Raw genomic sequence first — 21,331 nt, forward strand, 5'->3', positions numbered from 1 at the left:
CTTGAAAACAATGGTGAGAAAGCAGATGGACTTAAAAACATTGACCTGAAAACAGCATCCTTTAAAGCAGGGGTGGGCAAACTTTTTGACTGAGGGCCACAATGGGTTCTTAAACTGGACCGGAGGGCCGGAACAAAAGCATGGATGGAGTGTTTGTGTGAACTAATATAAATTCAAAGTAAACATCATTACATAAAAGGGCACGGTCTTTTTTTTTTTAGTTTTATTCATTTCAAACAGGCCGGATCCGGCCCACGGGCCGTAGTTTGCCCACGGCTGCCTTAGCCTCTCTTTCACAGTGAAACTGTCAAAGTAATCCATTCATCCATTGCTCAGGGTCTGCTGGTAGCCTCAGCAAGGTGTGCCCTGTGTGAGGAGCCCTGGCATCTGTGGGCTAATAGTTTTCAATCTTGATAAACTTCAGCAGCTATTTCTTTAAACATTTGTCCTGTCCCACCTCCACTTTGGAACTCCAGTTACCATACAGCTTGAAGTTATCCCACAGCTAAATGATACTCTTTTCATTTTGGGGGATTCTTGATCTCTGTGTGTTTTATTTTGGATAGTTTCTGTTGCTATGCCTTTAGTTTCTTATCTGACTTATCATCTGTTGTCAATCCCATCTAATATATTTTACATTTTCGATATTGTAGTTTTCATCTCTAGAAGTTTTATTTGAGTCTTTTTTATATCTTCCATGTCTTTGCTTAACTTTTTTGATTATATGGAATACATATAATAACTATTTTTTTAATATATTTTATTGATTTTTTTACAGAGCAGAAGGGAGAGAGATAGAGAGTTAGAAACATCGATGAGAGAGGAACATCGATCAGCTGCCTCCTGCACATCTCCTACTGGGGATGTGCCCGCAACCCAGGTACATGCCCTTGACCGCAATCGAACCTGGGACCTTTCAGTCCGCAGGCCGACGCTCTATCCACTGAGCCAAACCAGTTTCGGCCATATAATAACTATTTAATGAATTTCTCTGTTAATTCTAACATCAATTTCTATTGGTTGATTACTCTCTTTAACATGGGATGTCTTTGCATTCCTGGTCATCTTTGAGTGGATGTCTGACAATTTACCAAGTTCTTCACCTAACAAATTTAACTTTCCTACCTGATGCTAGGTAGTTCTATATTTCTCTAAAATTTCTTGAACTTTGTTTTGGGATGTAGTTAAATTACTTAGAAACAGTTTGATTTTTTTGGGTTAGGTGGGCCTGTTGCCATGCTTAGTCTGAGTTAATTATTTTCCATGATTGAGGCAAGACCTTCCTAAATACTCAATGCCCTGTTAATTATGAGTTTTTAGTCTATGGAAACAGGAACTCTGGTCCAGTACAAGTGTCACTAGTACTTTCCCCAGCCAAACGGAGGGAGGGAGGAAATCCTTCTGGATAGTTCTTTTCTTAGCCTCAGAGAGTTTCCTCACATGCATTCTCTGACCAGCACTTGCTGAATACCTGAGAGGGGGACCTTCTGCACATCTCCAGGATTCATCCCCTTCTTGAAGTGCTGCTCTCTCCTGTCTGGTACCCTGTCCTGTAAACTTAGCTGCCGTGGTCTCCCTGAAGTCTCAGCCTCATCTTACTTATTAAGAAGAGACTAAGGGAGTCCCTCTGGACTGTGCCTCATTTCACCCTCTCTGCGTCATGGCATGGAAATTCTCTCAAGGCAACTGTAGGGCTCACCTTCTTTGTTTCCCGAATTTCAGAATCACTGTCCTTTGCTTTCTGATGTCTGATGTCTTGAAAACAGTTTTTCCCCCTTGTTAAGTTATTTCAAGTAGGACGTTAAATCCAGTGCCATTTACTCCATCCTGGCTGATAGAAAAGTCTACCCAAAATGTTTTGACAGATGAATAAACTAGTTGGAATATAAACTCTTACATGAATTTTTTTCCAATAAAGATTTTTTCTTAGGATTTTAAATTCTTTTCATGATAAATTTCTTGGTCTAAATAAGTTTTCTGTTATCTTTACAGCTTGCCTTCGAATATTGATTTGCTAGATAGTCCAGCCTTATTGGAAACAACTATTGATGATGTAATTGGGGCACCTAACACTGTGGAAACATTGCAATCACCCGATGAAATTAATGTAGCCCCCAGGCAAACCGGATTAGAGGAACCTGAAGTTGAAGGCAGGAGTGAGTAAATATTCTGTATAACATCAATGACACCTTTTATTTTACCTCCCTTGTAAATGAGCTACTTAAGTCAGTTCCTTCAAGAATATTTTATGTAGTAGTTGAATTTTAAATATTAATGTAAAAGAGTTATGCCTTCTTGGCTTAAGGGTTCATTGAAGTATTTAAGATTGCATAATTGAGACCATTAAACATTTGATCACTTATATATAAGTCATTAAATATTTGTACATTTTCAAACTTGCTTTTTCACTTAGTTTCTTGAGTGAAAATTCAGAGAAAACGTTTCTTGAAAGATTTTTAAGGTTCAGGATTGAGTAAATGTTTGGACATTCCATTAGCTCCTAGAAAGTATTTTGTTTTTATGAGGACTGTTGTTGCACAGACCTATAAAAAGTAAATAATCCAGAAAGAAAACTGCTTTCCTTAATATTTTAAAAGGTTAAAAGATAATAGTATATTGAACATTGAAAATTTCTAATATTTGTGAATTTGGTTTGATACTAAAGTATAAGTTGTGTTTAAACAGAAACTTCCTGTTGAATCTCAGTGTAATGTATGCTCATTTTAAAAGCAGCTCATATTTATGTGGCTCTTGATTGGTAATTGCCATTGAGTATGCTGTTGTCTTTCATTATATAGAATACAGCAGTAGTATATAGTAATTTAGAGATGGGAAGTGTTAATGAAAAGTTACACTGTGCTTCTGGTTAGTAGAACATGCAGTAGTACTACTGGTAAGTGGCATTAAAAGTTTGTTCTTTTGTTCTCTAAGTAACCACTACAAATGCATGGTTAAACAAATATTCTGATATGTTCAAGATTTTATGTTCTTATAGACATCTACTATGTTTGAATTGTGCTTATGAATCTGAAATTAGGGAAACAAAAATTAACTTAAATTTATTATGTTGGTAATTTCAGAATAATGTTCTAATTTTATTTTAAAGATAGTAGTTAGTTATTGGATTAAGAAAACATCCTCCATTACTGTTTGTCTTATACTTTCTTTGCCATAATTTCTTTAGGTTCGTTTCCAGTTTTTACAGCCCTGTCCTGGACTCTACCTTTTGTTAGCAAAGACCACTCTTTGTCACTAGAAAGATGTGAGACAAGAAACTTAAGGCCAGCAGAATTTAGATTCAACCAGAAGCAGGATTAGCTTCATATGGAGTGTTTCCAGGGTTACAATGAAAGTACTCTCCACTATGGAGTTGGCAGTGTTGATTTTATTTACATTTCATTTTATGTCCCTTATATGAATTTTAAAAGTTTTTATTTTTTATTTTTTTAAAATATATTTTTTATTGATTTTTTTACAGAGAGGATGGGAGAGGGATAGAGAGCCTGAAACATCGATGAGAGAGAAACATCAATCAGCTGCCTCCTGCACACCTCCCACTGGGGATGTGCCCGCAACCAAGGTACATGCCCTTGACCGGAATCGAACCCAGGACCCCTCAGTCTGCAGGCCAACGCTCTATCCACTGAGCCAAACCGGTCAGGGCAATTTTAAAAGTTTTTAACAGTGCTGCAATAGTGTTGTATTAGCAAACAACATTTACTTTGTACATACATTTTAGGAAATTGTATTGGTTTTGGTGAATATGGTAGGATGAATGAGGGTTGCCTAGAAAAGATAATATGAGATGTAATAACTCTTCAAATATTTGAAAGCATGATATAGCAAAGAATTTATTTTATGACACTTTATTGGTGACTCTTGGACCTGTAATTTGCAAGTACAGAGAAGCAGATTTGCAATTAGTATAGAAAAGGATTTTAAAAATGTTTCTGCCATATATCAGAAATAGATACCTAACAAATAGTAAGTGAGCCCTCATTTTAGAAGATATTCAAGGGGAGCTTAAATGCTGTTGAAGTTGTGATAGAAGAAATCCTTGCATAGTGTGAGAGTTTCATTAATAAGACTTAGTGCAGATTTATAGCATTTGCTCAAAGACAGTGAAAATGGAGTGTTTTGGTATGAAGAATTAAGGCCATAGAATCTTGGTATCCAATTTATTCTTTATTTTCTTTTGGTTGTAATGTGAAAATCCTGATTCACATAGCTGAGTAGTTATAAATAGTAACTTTTTAAAAAACAGCTTATCTTACAATCTCAGGATGTTCCTCAGCCAAACAGATGTAGCAGAAGAAGCTTTATATAAGCAGCAACAGCAAAAAAATACCCCAAAACCCCACCCCAAACCCAATGTTATTAATTTATCAGCATAAGCTAAAGCATTTGTGGTCTCAACATCATCATATTAAAATTTAGCATCAAATAATTTGAAACATAAGAAAACCAGGAGATGGCAATGAAGTAAATGAGTATGGGTGATTTTGAGATCAGTGTTGAATTAGTGGTTCTCATTACTGGGAGAGTTTTAAAAACTACCAGTGCCAGAAAACTACCTCCAGAAATTCTGATACTATTGTTCTGAGGTCAGCTCTGGGAAGCAGTATTACTTAAAAACTCCACGTCTGGTTCATATGTTCAGCCAAGAGTTAATTGCTGTATACTTTTATATGATCTCTTTGACCAGGAGGAAATGATTTAATAGTTTTTTCTCCCTTCTTCTGCCTGACTATATAGAAATTATTAAGCATTCAACAGCTTTTTTTTGGTCAAATGAACATGTAAAAATTCCAACTCATATCAATTAGTCCCTGTATAAGATTATTACAGTGTGGTTAATTTAAATAGAGTTCATTTAAAGCTGAATTGTGTTAACTGCATTATTTTTTCACTGGTTAGAGGACTTTATTTGTAACTAGAAGCTCCGTGCACGAAATTCATGCACAGGTAGGGTTCCTAGCTGCTGCCAGCTGCCGGCCAGGGCCTCCCTTCCCCGGCTGCCAGCTGGAGCCTTCCTTCCCCGGCTGCCAGCTGGAGCCTTCCTTCATTCTGTGCCGCCTCCTGATGATCAGATCACATCATAGCAAGCAACTGAACTCCTGGGAATGGTGGAACTCCCAAGGGGACACTTTGCATATTAGGCTTTTATATATACATACTAGAGGCCTGGTGCATGAAATTCGTGCATGGGGGCGGGGGAAAGTCCCTCAGTCCAGCCTGTACCCTCTCCAATCCGGGACCCCTTGGTGGATGTCCGATTGCTGGTTTAGGCCTGATCCCTGTGGGCAGTCGGACATCACTCTTACCATCTGGGACCACTGGCTCCTAACCACTCACCTGCCTGCCTGCCTGATCATCCCTACCCCCTCTGCCTGCCTACCTGCCTGATCGCCCCTAACCCCTCTTCCTGCCTGCCTGATTGCCCCTAACTGCCTCTGCCTGCCAGCCTGATTGCCCCTAACCGCCTCTGTCTCAGCCCCTGCCACCGTGGCTTTGGAAGGAGTACCGGACGACCAGAAGATGTCTGGTCTATCCGGTCTAATTAGCATATTACCCTTTTATTATAGATGTGTTTTGTAGCCAAGGTGGAACATAAGACAAAATGCTTGTCCTGCATCACACCTAATGTGTCCAATATGTAATATATTGAGTCAGTGAATGAATAAATATATATCTTTCATCAGTTTGCTCCACATAGTTTAGTTTTAGGCTGTGTATTTTTAGGGCCAAGGAAAGAAAATGGCAAAGTACTGAGGTTTGGCCGGAGGAGCTTGGGTTGTGGTTATAGAAGAAAGGATCGTGTCACAGGTGAACTCTGCCTTTTTTTAAAAAATGTATTTTTATTGATTTCAGAGAGGAAGGGAGAGGGAGAGAGAGATAGAAACACCAATGATGAGAGAGAATCATTGATTGGCTGCCTCCTGCAACCCGGGCATGGTGCCCTTGACTAGAATAGAACCAGGGACCCTTCAGTCTGCAAGCTGACGCTCTATCCACTGAGCCAAACCAGCTTGGGCTCTGCCTGTTTTTTAAGTCTTTTAAAAGTATATTTTTATTGATTTAGAGAGAGAGGATAGGAGAGGCATAGAGCGATAGAAACATCAATCGGCTGCCTCCTGCATGCCCCCCACTGGGGATCAAGCCAGCAACCTGGGCATGCGCCCTGACCAAGAATCCATCTGTGACCTCCTGGTTCATGGAACGATGCTCAACTACTGAGCCACACTGGCCAGGCATTTTCTTTGAACCTTTTGACTAGTAAGCCTTCTTAACCACACATGCTATTGAGATTCCATACGTAGTGGCTTTTTAGGAGCGGTGAAGATACAGGCCAATGTTGCTGTTTAGGTTAACTCTTATTCAAATTAATGGAGAGTTACCTGGTTACAGAAAGAAAATATCTTTATTCTGTAGTCCTAACCCTTTAATTGATGATACCCTCACACAGCTGTGACAGCGTGGCAGACTAAGAGGCTATTTTGCCCTTTTTTTTTTCAGCATTAAAAGATGCGCCAGAGAAGCTGAAACACCTTGAGATAGAAAACGGTTCATTGCCCTCCCCTCGTCCCAACATTGATGTTAACATCAACAACCAGGTACTCAGATTTCTCCTTGTATACCTGTCACACGTCTCTAGACTTCCCAGAAATCCTTTCTTTCCAAAGCTAATACTTTTTCTTCTCTTTTGCTGGGATACCTGTCCGTGCTGGATTCTTATAAACCTGTTTTCTCATTTAAAAAGGAGAAATTTTCAGATGTTTAGGAGGAAAAGAGAAACTTAAGCATTGGCATTAAGAACTGTAAGGTCATCTCATAATTTTTTTACACATATAGTCAAAAGTGATATAGATGGTAACTTTTAATTTTGATTCAGCCTTTTTTTTTCTTCATTCTTTTTAGTGGGTCTTGATTTAGTTGAAGAACTTAGTGAATGGCTTTTGAAATTATAGGAGGATTTTTTTGAAAGGAGCTGCTCTGTAATATAAACAAGGAAGAGACTAGAACTCTAGATGCTTCAGATTTATCTTTCATACCTTTCACCACCCTGTCTCCTTGGAGTTTTTAGACATTGGGTGGAGGGTGAGGGTGCATACCAATTAAACTTTAGTTAATTGCATAGCATTTTCTTACTTCTACATGCAATATTTAAAATAAATTGAATGAGATAAAAATAGTTAATTGTTTTAGCTACCCGATGTCCCCACTAAATGGAAGAGTGAATTTTAGGTAATGATCTGGAGACACCCTTGTATAGACAACAGATAGCAAGGCTCTGTTGAATGAATCCTGTTTTAATTTGGTTTTAAAGAGGAAAGGAGAACACTTGATCTGCAGTGTTCTTTCATCCCTGGATAACTAATGGGAATTTTTTCAGAGACAAGTATGAAGTAGAGAGTGATTTTCTTCTTTCTTACCTAGTCATTTGTTAAAGCTGTTCTTTTGAATCCAGTTTTTTTTTTCAATGTCTTTTTTTTTCTTAGAAATGTCTTTTACAAGTTGATTAAATTTCAGGAAGGCTTTTATTTTCTTGATCACCTCGATATTTGTAATTATATTGGTCTGTGTGCTTTCACATTGTCAGTTGTTTTACTATCACTGTAAAGTAGGAGAATGCGGGGTCAGAGACAGAAGGTTATTTTGACACAGATTTAGTGGAGGACTTGAATGAAACTAAAAGAGAATGAAGCTGATGACTCTTGGGGAGGGGAGAAGCAGAGTGAGTGTTCGTTACATGGGTTGAGAACTTAAGCAGACTTTGGGGTGCCTTTAACCCCTGACATAAGCACCTGACCGCCAAGGACTTCTCTGCGGTAGAGGGTCATTTCAGATTAGTTCTAATTGGGGTATTTAGGAATCAGGTGTCCTTTTAATTCTTTTGGTCTTATGTTTGACACATTTTGGCCATCCAAGGCAGATATATCAGCAGCTGGGTGCCATTGGAGTTTTGTGCTAAAAGAAAATTAAGTGAAAATATTTTAAAGCTCTTACTCAACTTGTATTTCAGTAAATTTTTCAATTGTACACATACATGATAATTTAAAATTAAAGAAAATTTTAAAAAGCAGAAACATGTACCTTTAAACATTTAAATGTGATATTTTTTTTTAAATTAAAAAGCAATAATACTGCTTTTTGAAACTAATCAGTTGTAAACATCATTCTTTTTTTCAGTGACATTACAGGCAATAATTAAGTTGCATGCATTAGTCATCAATGTGTTTACTCAGTCCTCATTAGACATATTGTGGCTAATTTTCACTGTCCTACTTAGTGCATGACAGTCTTATACATAAATATCTGCAATCATCTTTGATATTTTCCCCCTCGGAAGTAGAAGTGGTAGGTCAAAGTACAGGCAGGGCAGACTTTTAAAGCCTTTGGTACTTTTGCAAAATTGCCTCCCAGAAAGATGGCAACAATTTATACTTTTACCTGCGATGTTAGTTGAACTATTGTTTTTGTTTTTAATATAGGCATGAAAATAAATATCTGCCTATGTCAGAGGCAGGTTGCTCTGACAACCCTATTATATGATTACTAAGTCATCTCAGGTCTCCAACATAATTGTCTCTGAAAAGAAAATGTCAAAGCATTTGAACTAGCTATAATTTTTTTCAGCTTTATTGAGATAAAATCTATAATAATAAAAGTGTAATATGCAAGCCAGGCCAACCAAGGCAGGTGCGATGCAATTGGGGAGGAGGGGGCACTGCCATTGCCCCATGATCACCCTGCAGAGGGAGGCCCAGGCCACCGGCCAGCAGGGTAATCAATCAGGGGGCTCTGCAGTCGCCCCAAAGAGGGAGGCCCAGGCCACCCCCTGCAGGGTAATAGATCGGGAGCCCTGCGATTGATCGCCCCAAAGAGGGAGGCCCAGGCTACCCTGCAGGCAGTGCTGCAGCGAGTGAGCGGGGCCTCCCCTGTGGGGCGATCAATCGCGGGGCTCCAGGACTGCTAGAGGGTGCAGGCCTGGCTGAGGGACCCTCCCTCCCAATGCATGAATTTCATACACTGAGCTCTAGTTGACAAATAAAATTGTAATATATTTGCTATATGTATACATTGTGAAATGATTCCTGCAATTAAATGAACACATTCATCACCTCAGAGAGTTATCATTTTGTTTTGTTTTGTTTTTTGGTGATAATGTTTAACAGCTACTCTCTTAGCAAATTTCAAGTGTACAGAACAATGTAATGAACTATAGTCACCATGCTGTACATTAGATCCTCAGAACTTATCCGTGTTATCACTGAAAGCTTGTACCCTTTACCAACCTCTCCCTATCCTCCTCACCCTCAATTTCTGGTAGCAACCATTCTACTCTGTTTATATGAATTTTTTTTTAGATTTTACATATAAATAATATGCAGTATTTGTCATTCTCTATCTGACTTATTTCAGTTAGCATAATGCCTTCCAGCATTTTCCACGATGTTGCAAATGGCAGGATTTCCTTCTTTGTAAAGACTGAATACTATTCCATGTATATACACACAGTCACACAAACACCACATTTTCTTTATCCACTCATTCTTTAATGTTCCCATAGGTTGGTTCCATATCTTGGCTATTGTGCATAATGCTGCAGTGAACATGGGAGTATATCTACTCAAGTTAGTGATTTTGTTTCCTTTGGATATATCCTCAGAAGTGGAATTGTTGGATCATAAGACATGAAGTAGCCTTGCTCAGAGAAGGACAATAAGGACCTATTTCAATTAATAGGAGCCATTCTGAAGATGAGGAAGTTACTCACATAAATATAGTCTAGGCCAGTGATGGCGAACCTTTTGAGCTCAGCGTGTCAGCATTTTGAAAAACCCTAACTTAACTCTGGTGCCGTGTCACATATAGAAGTTTTTTGATATTTGCAACCATAGTAAAACAAAGATGTATATTTTGATATTTATTTTATATATTTATATGCCTTTTAACAAAGAAAAATCAGCCAAAAAAAATGAGTTCACGTGTCACCTCTGACCGTGTGTCATAGGTTCGCCATCACTGGTCTAGGCCAAGGTAGCAATGCTCAGATTTTTATGTACCGAATCACATGGGAAAGCTTGTTAAACATTCAGATTTTGGGATCGCACCCAATTGCAGATATGTAGAGACCATACTAAGAAACATAAAATTAAATAATCACATTAATTAAATCATTTTAAACATGAAATATTGCTGCAGTACATAACCCCATACATGCCAGCTAGCCTGTTTTACAGAACAAAAGCTGTATCTGTGACTAAGAAAATATTTAGAGTGCATTTCTTTTTTTTCTTTTTTTAAATAGTTTCTATTTCTTAAAATATTACAAAGAGTATTACATATAGAGTACATTTCTTATTTAGACCAGTGTTAAATAGTAACAATAATAGTAATAATAATAATGCCCTAACCGGTTTGGCTCAGTGGATAGAGCATCAGCCTGAAGACTGAAAGGTCCCAGGTTCGATTCTGGTCAAGGGCATGTACCTTGGTTGCGGGCACATCCCCAGTTGGGGGTGTGCAGGAGGCAGCTGAATTGATGTTACTCTCTCATTGATGTTTCTAACTATCCCTCTCCCTTCCTCTCTGTAAAAAATCAATAAAATATATTTTAAAAAGATAGTAATAATAATAATAATTGTTGTTGTTATTGATTGTCATTCATTTTAAGTTAAGTAAAATATCAGTTGTAGTGTAGATAATTTAAACTTACTAATTTGCTTCCTCCCACTTCTTTTCGTAATAGTTAATTTATATTGCTTTAATTGTGATCTTTATTGACTGGATTTGTGTTTTATTCTATCATTTTCATAAGTCTATAGCTGAGAGTGACCTGTTTGTGGCTATATAAAATAATCCAAACATAATTATCTGCCTGGTGACAGCTACAGAATTACAGGGATTAGCCTAACTGAAAATTAATTGCAATAGTCCTCCCATATCTATGATTTCACTTTCCATGGTTCCAGTTCCTTGTGATCAGCTGTGGTCCAAAAATGTTAAATGGGAAATAAACAGCTTATACGTTTTAAATTGCATGCCATTCTGGGAAGTGTGATGAACTATCACGCTGTCCCACCCAGGAAATGAATAGTTACTTTGGTTATCAGATCGACTGTCATGGTCTCCTGGTACTTGTGTGTTATTTAATAATGGCCCCAAGTGCAAGAGTAGTGATGCTGGCAATTCAGATATAACAAAGAGAAGCCATAAGGGGCTTCCTTTAGTAAAAAGCTGAGTACAGTACAGTAAGATATTTTGAGACAGAAACCACATTCACATAATTCTTATTATTGTACATTGTTATAATTGTTCTATTTTATTAGCAGTTATTGTGTGTAATCTCTTTCTGTGCCTCATTGTAGGCATTTATGTAGGAAAGCATTGTTTGGTACGATCTGTGCTTTGAGGATCCATGGGGACTTTGGAGCGTACCTGCTGTGATGAGGGGGACAGCGAATGGCACATTCTTTGTGTGTGGTTAGTGCAGGCATTTGTCCCAGGTAATATAGTCGGTTATTCAGTTCCTTCAAGACAGGAAATGGGGCTAGATGTTTTTTTGTGGTCCCGATCAACTCATATTTCATGTTTGTGATAATCAAGCCTTAGTTTGAAATTATATGTAAGAGTTGACTATTCCTGGAATAGGATATGACTGTTTAAGACACATAATTTCCTGGTTGTCTAAATATGAACTTTCATCAGCTCCTTTTCTATTTCCATGTAACTATCAGATTTGCTTATAGTTTATTTTTAACATCTAGGAGGAAGTGGTGAAGCTGACTGAGAAATGCCTTAATAATGCCATTGAGAGCCCAGGATTGAACGCCAGGCGAGTTCCTCCTGACTTGAAGAGTAACATTTTGAAGGCTCAAGTAGAAGCAGTGCAAAAGGTAAGCTGCTTTAAGAGAGAGAGTCCTGGTGAAGTGAAAAGAACATGAAACTTAGAGTCCGGGAAATTCTGAAAAGCGAATAAAATACATGAACATTAAGGAAGGGTGGCCTAGCTAGTGATTAAAAATAGAGAGTACACCAAGAAACATACTCGAGGTGGCAAAATGCCTTCCTAATTCTAAATACAAGCTAGATTAAGAGGAATAGTCACGGGGTACAAAGTAAGAGTAGAGACACCGTAGGGCTTAATAAGTTTTTTGAAAAGGTAAAAATCCTATAAAAGCGAGTCCTTACCCCTAGAGTGCCGGGAAGCGCAATTGCACTCCTCCTGTCTTTCACCAAAAGTGCCGGGAGCTATCAAAGCTTCGAAATGGCGTCCAGTTCTAAGTCTGCTTTTATTAGTGATGATGATATTGCTAAATATGTCAATGTAGTAAAGGTTTCCTTAAGTTTTTGAATATGTAACTTCATTTACTTGTGATTCGTAACTTTTTCCTAAACTGCTGTAAAATCAGCAAAAATGCCTTGGCAATTTTAACATAGTTCCTAGGATATTGGTTGGCACTCAAAGGGTTAATCTTTGCCTCTTGTATCGCCAGAAAATCTAGAGATTCTTAGGTTCCTGTCACTATTAAGTCTGTGATGTTAGGGTTTTTTAATCAGTCCGCTATTTCCTACCACCCCTCTATCCTCAATTTGGCAAAATTGTGAAGTTCTAAGGAATAAGAATGAAAGTTACAGGTCAAAGAGTCCATTGTGACATTATGAGTGATATACGGGTTGAGACCAGCCCCCATTACATTTTTGGCATCCATGCTCGCAATGTCAGCTTTCCCTGGGTGCTCGCCTACTTCAGACTGTCCTGTATAGTAAACCAGGACAAAAGCCCGTCTCACCAAGTCATGTGAACAAGATTTCAAAACATCGTACTGTTGAGAAGATGCATTTTACCCCTTTTGTACCCAGGCAGAGCCTTGAGAAGAACTGAGAGGACTTGAAGAATATTGTTTGTGCTTTTGATCTATCCTCTCCTGCCAGTATAAACATAAAACATAATATTTTCATATGTAAAATAAATAGAACAACTTGAGTTTGAATCCTATTTCTAATCTACCACCTACTAGCTTTGTGACTTGGCAAGTTATTTAATTTCTCTGAATCTCAGTTTAATTGTATTTGAAAAAAAGATCTTGATAGTACCTACCTTAAGGTAGGTTACAGGATGAAATGATAATAAATGTAAAGGACACAGAATAGTGCCTGGCACATAATGAGCGTTTAATATGTGTTGGAACTACATGTAGTGGCAGTGGTAGTAGTTGTCATTGCTTTACATTTCAGTTATATTTTTGGATATTTTTTGAATTGCAGAAGAGAGAAATAACTGACTAGCCCTTAATTAAAGAGATTTTATTTTATAGTTAAAAACCTTACCATGAAGAAAAATCCAGGACTTCATTGTTGAAATCTACTGAACATTTAAGGAAGAACTAATGACAGTTCTACACAAAGGCTTTGAGAAAATAGAGAGGAGGGAGCACTTTCCAACTCATTTCATGAGACTACTATTACCCCAATACCAACATCAGAAAAACATATGATGAGAAAAGAAACGATAGACTAACTCTCTTAAACATGGACTCGAAAGCCCTTAACAAAATATAAACAAATCGTACAATTTATGTAAAGGATAGTACATCCTGACCACATAGAGTTTATCTCAGGAAGGAAGTTGGTTATTATTCAAATACCAATATAGTTTACCATGTTAAAAAATAAGGAAAATTTTCTCAAGTCCTATGGAAAAGTCATTTCACAGAATTCAACAGAATTCAACCCCCCTTCAAGATAAAAGCTAACAGCAAACTAGAAATAGAATGAAACTTCTTCAACCTGATAAAGGGCATCTATGGGAAAAATCTATACCTAGCATAATACTTTGTGGCAGAAGATACATTCATTAGAATAGCAACTAAAATTAAAAACTGACCATTCCTGGGGGGGGGGGGGGGTTGTGGGGGAGGTTGGGGGTTAATGGGGTGGCTGAGGACACATTTGTAATACCTTAATAATAAGAAAAAAAAAGAAAAAAAAACTGACCATTCCTATGATGTCAGTGGTAGAGCTCCTGCAGTGTGCACTGCTGGTATGAATAAAAAATGCTTAATACGCTCTTTAGAAAAGAGTTTGGCAGTGTATTAAACGTACGCTTACATATGATTTAGCAGTTCCACTCAGGTATTTACCGAAGAGAAATGAATATGTTGGTTCAAATAGATACTGGTACAGGAAAGTTCCTAGGAGCTTTATTATAATAGCTAACAACTAGAAGCAACCCAAATGTTCATTATCAGGTCAACAGGTAAATTATGATATATCCATACAGTGGAATGCTACTCAGCATATAAAGAATTAATTAGTGATAAGTGGACTATCGTGGATGAATCTCAAAAAGCTATTCTAAAGAGGCAGACACCAAATATAAGTATAATGATTCCATTTATATGAAACTGTAGAAAGTACAGTCATTGTTGGCCGTAAGTAAGGGTTTTGATGGGATTGCATTGGAAGCCTCAAGGGAGCATTTGAGGGTGGTGAAAATGGTACATACGTTCTTTGTAGAGTTGGTTATGCACCTGTATATATTTTTCAAAATTAAACTGTACATTAAAAATGTGTGCATTTTAATATATATAAATGATACCACAATAAAGTTAAGGAAAAACGTTGATTTATTCAGAAAAAATTTTTAGAATTCTCTCATTAAATAATTCTTGCATTCAGGGAAAAATAAAATGCCAAATATATACTTTAACATCTGTTTTCTCATGTAAATTCAAAAAATTCTGACATGGAATCTTTTGGAAATCTGTATGTATAGACTAACACACCATGGTGTCTTAAATAATTGGAAGTTATCTAGTAAAGCATGTGACTTTGTATATAATATATTCAAGTGGAAGCGTGGATTACTAATTTGGATATGGGATAAGATTGCACTTGGTGCAGTACTGATATTTCCATAGATAAGGTATGATTACTTCTTTTGGAACTGAAGCAAACTGATATTTCTGTTTTTACAGGAAAGAAATATGTTTCTTGTTACTTTACGATCCTACACAAAGATTTATTATTTATACTCTTTTTTTATTTGTTTGTTTTGTTTTTGTTAATCCTCACCTGAGGATATTTTTCCAATGATCTTTTAGAGAGTGTGGGCGAGAGAGAGAAAGACAGAGAGACACACCAATGTGAGAGAAACACATGGATTGGTTGCCTCCTGCATGTGCCCCAGTCAGGGTCTGGGCCAGGAAGGAGCCTGCAACCGAGGTACATGCCCTTGACCGGAATCAAACCCAGGACCCTTTGGTCCACAGGCAGATGCTCTATTCACTGAGCCAAACTGGCTAGGGCAATGTGTATTATTTCTTTTTCTTAGGTTACAGGAGAAGATAGCCTATTGAGTCATAAAAACTCCAGTTTTCAGGATGCTGCCACAAACAGGTACAGTTCTGGGTAAACTGAATTAAGTGATATTTTCTTCCTCTTCACTTTTTTGGGGGGTCTTTTTTCCTATTCTCCAATCTATCACCACATGATTAGACTAAATTAAATGATGTTCTTTTCCTTTTAACTTTTCTGTGTAGCCTTTTTTCTTCATTCCCAATCTATCACCACATGATTTCAGGGTATCTATTTGAAAGACAACTTGAATTCACTCTTCTGTCCATTACATAGCTGCTTAGTACCTAGTTTTAGATTATTTGAAGGTAGTCCTAATTAATCTCTCTATGTTCTCATTCTTTTTGAATTGATTGAAGTTACAGAGCAAAAACAACCTTTACAAGTATTTTTAATCTTATAAGGTACATGGGAGGAATGTATGTTATTTCTCTTGGGTATGGTAGTTAACTTTCCTGTCATTCCAATAGCCTCGTTCTTATAAACTTTCTTACTATTGGTTCTCATAGTCCAACAAATTTCTTTGCTTTTCTTTTGCAGTCCTTTGTGCCTTTCTCTTTTTTAATGGGCATTATGCCATTTATTTGTCTTCTGGGCCTTTTCCCTGCTCTATGCCAATTTGTTTCTTTCATCACTGTGTATTCAATGTTCTGTGCTTAGTTGTTGCTAAACATTGTTGAATGAGTGAATGAATGCTGCTTTTTTCCTCATTATTCAAAACTTAGTGGAGCATTTTCTGATTAATTATATTTGGTTCCAGATACTGTAATCAACATAGCACTTAAGAATATAGCTGGCTTTGTATGTAGGACTTTATAATTAGTATTCAACAAACATATTAATTGGTTATTGGGGTAAAACTGAAATTTCAACTTAACCTTTAAGTTAATTCCAATAAATCAGTTGACATTTTTAATAGTATTATTATTGGAGCCTTTTAGAATAACCTCATTAACTTTTTTTTTTGCCAAAAGGTAGATAATGGCCCAGTTTCTTTGAACTCTAAAGGCTGGAAAGTGCATAGAATATACTCCACTTTACTTCTAGACTTACTTTTCTAAATGGTTGTTGATATTTTTAATAATTTCTTTCCTGCCAGGATTTGAAATGCAACCTTTAAAATATACTAAGTTCTGCTCATCGGGCAAAAACTAAAGTGTTTCCCTTAATTAAGATCAGGAACAAGACAGAAATGTCCACTTTCACCAGTTTTATTCAGTATAGTACTGGGTGTGCTAGCCACAGCAACCAGATAATAATCAATAAAAAGCATCCAAATTTGAAAGGAAGAAGGAATATTGTTATTAATTTGCAGATAACATGATACTGTATATAGAGAACCAAAAAAACTATAACTGTACATGAATTCAGTAAAGTAGCAGAATACAAAATAAATATCTAGAAATCAGTTGCATTTTATACACTGATTATGAACTATCACAAAGGAAAACTAAGGGAACAGTCCCATTCACAATTTCTTCAAAAAGAATAAAATACCTAGGAATAAATTCAATCAAGGAGTAAAAGACCCGTACTCAGAAAATTATAAGACAATGAAGAAAATACAAATAAGTGGAAGCATATACTGTGCTCATGGATAGGAAAAATTAACATCACTAAAATGTTCATACTATCCAAAACCTAGACATTCAGTGCAATTCCTAGCATGATACCAATGATGTATTTTACAAAACTAGAACAAATATTCCAAAAACTTGTATGGAACCACAAAAGACCCAAAATAGCCACAGCAATGTTGAAAAAGATCAAAGTTGGAGGAGTCATATTACCTAATGTCAAACTATACTACAAGGCCATAGTAATCAAAACAGCATAGTACTGGCATAAAACACAGACATATAGACCAATGGAACAGAATAGAGAGCTCAAAAATAAACCCACATTTTTATGTGGGGTCAATACTAGAGGCCCAGTACACAAAAATTCGTGCACTTGGGGCGGGCGAGGGGGGGGGCGCAGGGAATTCCCTCAGCCTGGCCTGTGCCCTCTCACAGCCTGGGAGCCCTCAGGGGATGTCCTACTGATGGCTTAGGCCCACTCCTAAGCCTCAGTCTGGCCTCCCTTTGCGGGAGGCGATGACCGGCTGATTGGGAGAAGGTGCCGCCCCCATCACCCTGCCGCTACTGCCAGCTGCCCCAGCTGCCCCCAGGCCCTTGCAGCTGCTGCCGCCACCGCCACCTCCCCCCCACACCTCATATTGTGGTTTCATCCAGAATGATGTTTGGCTGTCCAGTCTAATTGGCATATTACTCTTTTATTATTATAGATTTGACAAAAGAGGCAAAAATATACAGTGGGGTTAAGATAGTCTATTCAATAAATGGTGTTGGGCTCTAGTCAGTTTGGCTCAGTGGATAGAACTTCAGCCTGTGGACTGAAGGATCCTGGGTTCGATTCCAGTCAAGGGCACATGCCCCCAGTTTGGGGCATGCAGGAGGCATCCCATCAATGATTCTCTCTCATCATTGATGTTTCTATCTCTCTCTCCCTCTCCCTTCCTCTCTGAAATCAATAAAAATATATATATTTTTAAATGGTGTTAGAAAAATTGGACAGATAAGTGCAAAAAATTAAATTAGATCACCTTCTTATACCATAGACAAGAATAAACTCAAAATGGGTTAAAGACGAAAATGTTAGACTTGAAACCATAAAAATCCTAGAAGAAATCATAGGCAGCAAAATCTCAGATATTTCTCATAGCAATATATTTTTTATATATCTCCTTGAGGAAGGGAAACAAAAGAAAAAATAAACAAACAGAACTACATCAAACTAAAAAGTTTTTGCATGGCAAAGGAAGCCATCGACAAGTGAAAAGACAGCCTATTGAATGAGAACACATATTAAAGAACATATAAAACAACACCAGAAAAACAAACAATCTCATTAAATAATGGGCAACGGACCTAAATAGCCACTTCTCCAAGAGGAAAGGCAGATGGTCAATAGGCATATGAAAAGATGCTCAACATCACTAGTCATCAGAGAAATCCAAATTAAAACCATAATGAGACATTACCTCACACCTGTCAGAATTGCTATCCATAAATCAACCAACAAGTGTTAGTAAGGATGTGGAGAAAAGGGAACCCTTGTGCACTGTTGGTGGAAATGCAGACTGGTGCAGCTACTGTGGAAAGCAGTATGGAGTCTCCTAAAAAAATTAAAAATGGAACTGCCTTATGACCCAGCAATTCTATTTCTGGGAATTTATCCAAAGAAACTCAGAACACTAATTTAAAAGAATATATGCACCCCTATGCTCATTGCAGTGTTATTTACAATAGTCCAGATTTAGAAGCAGCCCAAATGTCCATCAGTAGATGAGTGGATAAAAAAAGTTGTGTTATATTTATACAACGGAATTCTACTCAGCCATAAAAAAGAAGGAAATCTTACTATTTGTAAAATCATGGATGGACCTGGAGAGCATTATGCTAAGTGAAATAAGCCAGTCAAAAAAAGACAAGTACCATATGATTTCACTCGTATGTGGAATCTAATGAATAAAATAACTAGCAAGCAAAATAGTGACAGACTTATGGATAGAGAACAGGCTGACAACTGTGTGTGTGTGTGGTGGGGATTAAGTAAAATAGTAAAAACACTCATGGACAGGGAAAACAGTGTGTTGATTGCCAGGGTAGGAGAAAGGGAGAATGAAGGGAAGTCGAGGAGAGTATAGGGGGGATAAATGGTGATGGACGGAAACTTGACTTGGGGTGTTGAACACACAATACAGCATACAGAGGATGTGTTATAGAATTATGCATCTGAACCCTGTGTACGTTTGTTAACCAGTATCACCCCAATAAATCATAAATTCAATGAATAGGGAAAAAATAAAATAATATATACTAAGTTCTTGTCTAAACATGGGTCTATTTCTGGACCTTTCCCTTTTCTGTTAAACTGTTTTTCTGCTTGTGTCACACTTAAAAAATTACTGTACCCCCTTTTTAGAAATGAAATATTTCAGGCATAGAGAAAACTGTGGAGATTATATAAATTGTATCTATATACCAAATATCAAGCTTTGTCACATCTTCTATTTTGCTATTATAGATTTTGACCATTTTTATCTTTTTATTAAGTTGTAATTCCCATACCATAACATTTTTTTTCATAACATTTAAAATTGACCCTTTCAAAGTATACAATTCAGTGCATTTTAGTAAACTAACAAAGTTTCGCAACTATTACCACGGTATATACTATCTAATTCCATAATATTGTCATCACTCCTAAAAGCACCACTACACCCATTTGGTCCCCACATTCTTCCCCATCCCCATCCCCACAACTGCCCCAGCCTCTGGCAACCACTATTCTACTTTCTGCCTCTATTGGAATTGCCAACTCTGGACAATTAATGTAAATGGAATTGTACAATATGTGGCCTTTTGTACCTGGCTTCTTTCATTTAAAAGGTTCATCCATATTGTAATATGCATTGGTACTTCATCCTTTTTTATGGCTGAGCTAGAGGCCTGGTACACAAAATTTGTGCACAGGTAGGGTACCTAAGCCTGGCCGGTGATCAGGGTCAATCTGTGGGGCAACCCTCGGGGCAATCGGGGGGGCCCCGTTGGCACTGGCCTTGGCCAGCATAGGGCCTGTGGGCTGGGGGCAGTTCCTGTGTTGAGCGTCTGCCCCCTGGTGGTCAGTGTGTGTCATAATGACCAGTCATTTCCAGTCTTTCTGCTGTTAGGGTCAGTTTGCATATTACCCTTTTATTATATAGGATAGAGGCCTGGTGAACGGGTGGGGGCCCGGGCCGAGGGCCGTTTTCAGTCTGGCCACCCCCCCCGGCAACAGAAGCTTTCAGCCTCTCCTTTTTTTCTTTTTCTTTTTTATTCTGGGATTTATTTACCTTCTATAATTGAAACTTTGTTGCCTTCAGTGGATCTCAGAGCCGGCTCCTGCTCACTCTAGCTCTGGCTGAAAGCAGGTATCTGGGGTTTATTTACCTTCTATAATTGAAACTTTGTTGCCTTCAGTGGAGCTCAGAGCTGGCCAGGAAGCTTGGCTTCCTCCATCACTGGAGCAACCAAGCCTCCTGCTCACTTCAGCTCCATGGCTGCCGGCCGCCATCTTGGTTGGGTTAATTTGCATATAGTTGCTCTGATTGGCTGGTGGACATGGCTTAAAGCGTAGCGAAGGTATGGTCAATTTGCATGTTTGTCTTTTATTAGATTAGAATACTATGCAATTCACCCATTTAAAGTGTACAATTCAGGGGACATATGTATTACTTTAAAAAAATAAAGTAGGTAAAGTGTATAATTCAATGGTTTTTGTTTTGACATGTTTATACTTAAAAATTATCTATGGGTCCTTCATATTAACTGCCGTTACATGAGTCAAGCACACTCTATTCGTTCTTTTATTAATGGGCGCTTGTTCCAAGTTAACATTGTGTGTGCTCCTCTGTATACACATGTGCTGAGAGGATTCTTTAGGGCAGCGGTTGCCAACTGGTGGTGCGTGAGGTCCAAAGGGTTGGCAACCACTGCTTTAGGGTGTATGCCTAGGCGTGGAATTGCTGGGTCATGACACATGCTGAGCAGAATGGATGCAGAAGCTTTACATGTGCTGCTTTCCATGTTGGGCAGCAGTGTCAGCTACCCAGGACCAGTCTTTTGCCGAAGTGTTGGGAGAATGCATTGTAAAGCATTACTTATTTTAATACTCACTGTTTCTCATATCAGCTCCTTTTGTCTGAGCTGTTCTTCTTTCTGAAACACAAAGCTATTTTTCTCTCTGGTAACTTTCAGGTTTTACTGCTCATTCTTGAGGTTCTGCATTTTCATTACTGTATACCTAAGAATAGGGTTTTTTTTAATTGTTAGTGTTCAAGGTGATCTTTCAATTTGAAGATATATGACTTTTTTCAGTTCAGAAAATCATAAGCCATTATTATTTTTTAATTAAATTTATATTA

At 37.7% G+C, this 21,331-nt stretch overlaps 1 protein-coding gene across 5 annotated transcripts in view; it reads left to right on the top strand.

Moving 5' to 3' along the window:
* The window catches only part of EPB41L5 (erythrocyte membrane protein band 4.1 like 5), a 163,546-nt gene that overhangs the window by 124,258 nt on the left and 17,957 nt on the right, over window positions 1-21,331 (top strand). For all 5 annotated transcript variants that reach the window (XM_015567784.1, XM_006769675.2, XM_006769676.2 and 2 more), the window contains 4 exons: window positions 1,993-2,156; window positions 6,517-6,614; window positions 11,772-11,900; window positions 15,341-15,405. In XM_015567784.1, the coding sequence (XP_015423270.1) occupies window positions 1,993-2,156; window positions 6,517-6,614; window positions 11,772-11,900; window positions 15,341-15,405 (456 nt within the window). The remainder of the gene's footprint in view (window positions 1-1,992; window positions 2,157-6,516; window positions 6,615-11,771; window positions 11,901-15,340; window positions 15,406-21,331) is intronic.

This window comes from Myotis davidii, unplaced genomic scaffold (assembly GCF_000327345.1).
Source record: "Myotis davidii unplaced genomic scaffold, ASM32734v1 scaffold3, whole genome shotgun sequence".
NCBI lineage: Eukaryota > Metazoa > Chordata > Mammalia > Chiroptera > Vespertilionidae > Myotis > Myotis davidii.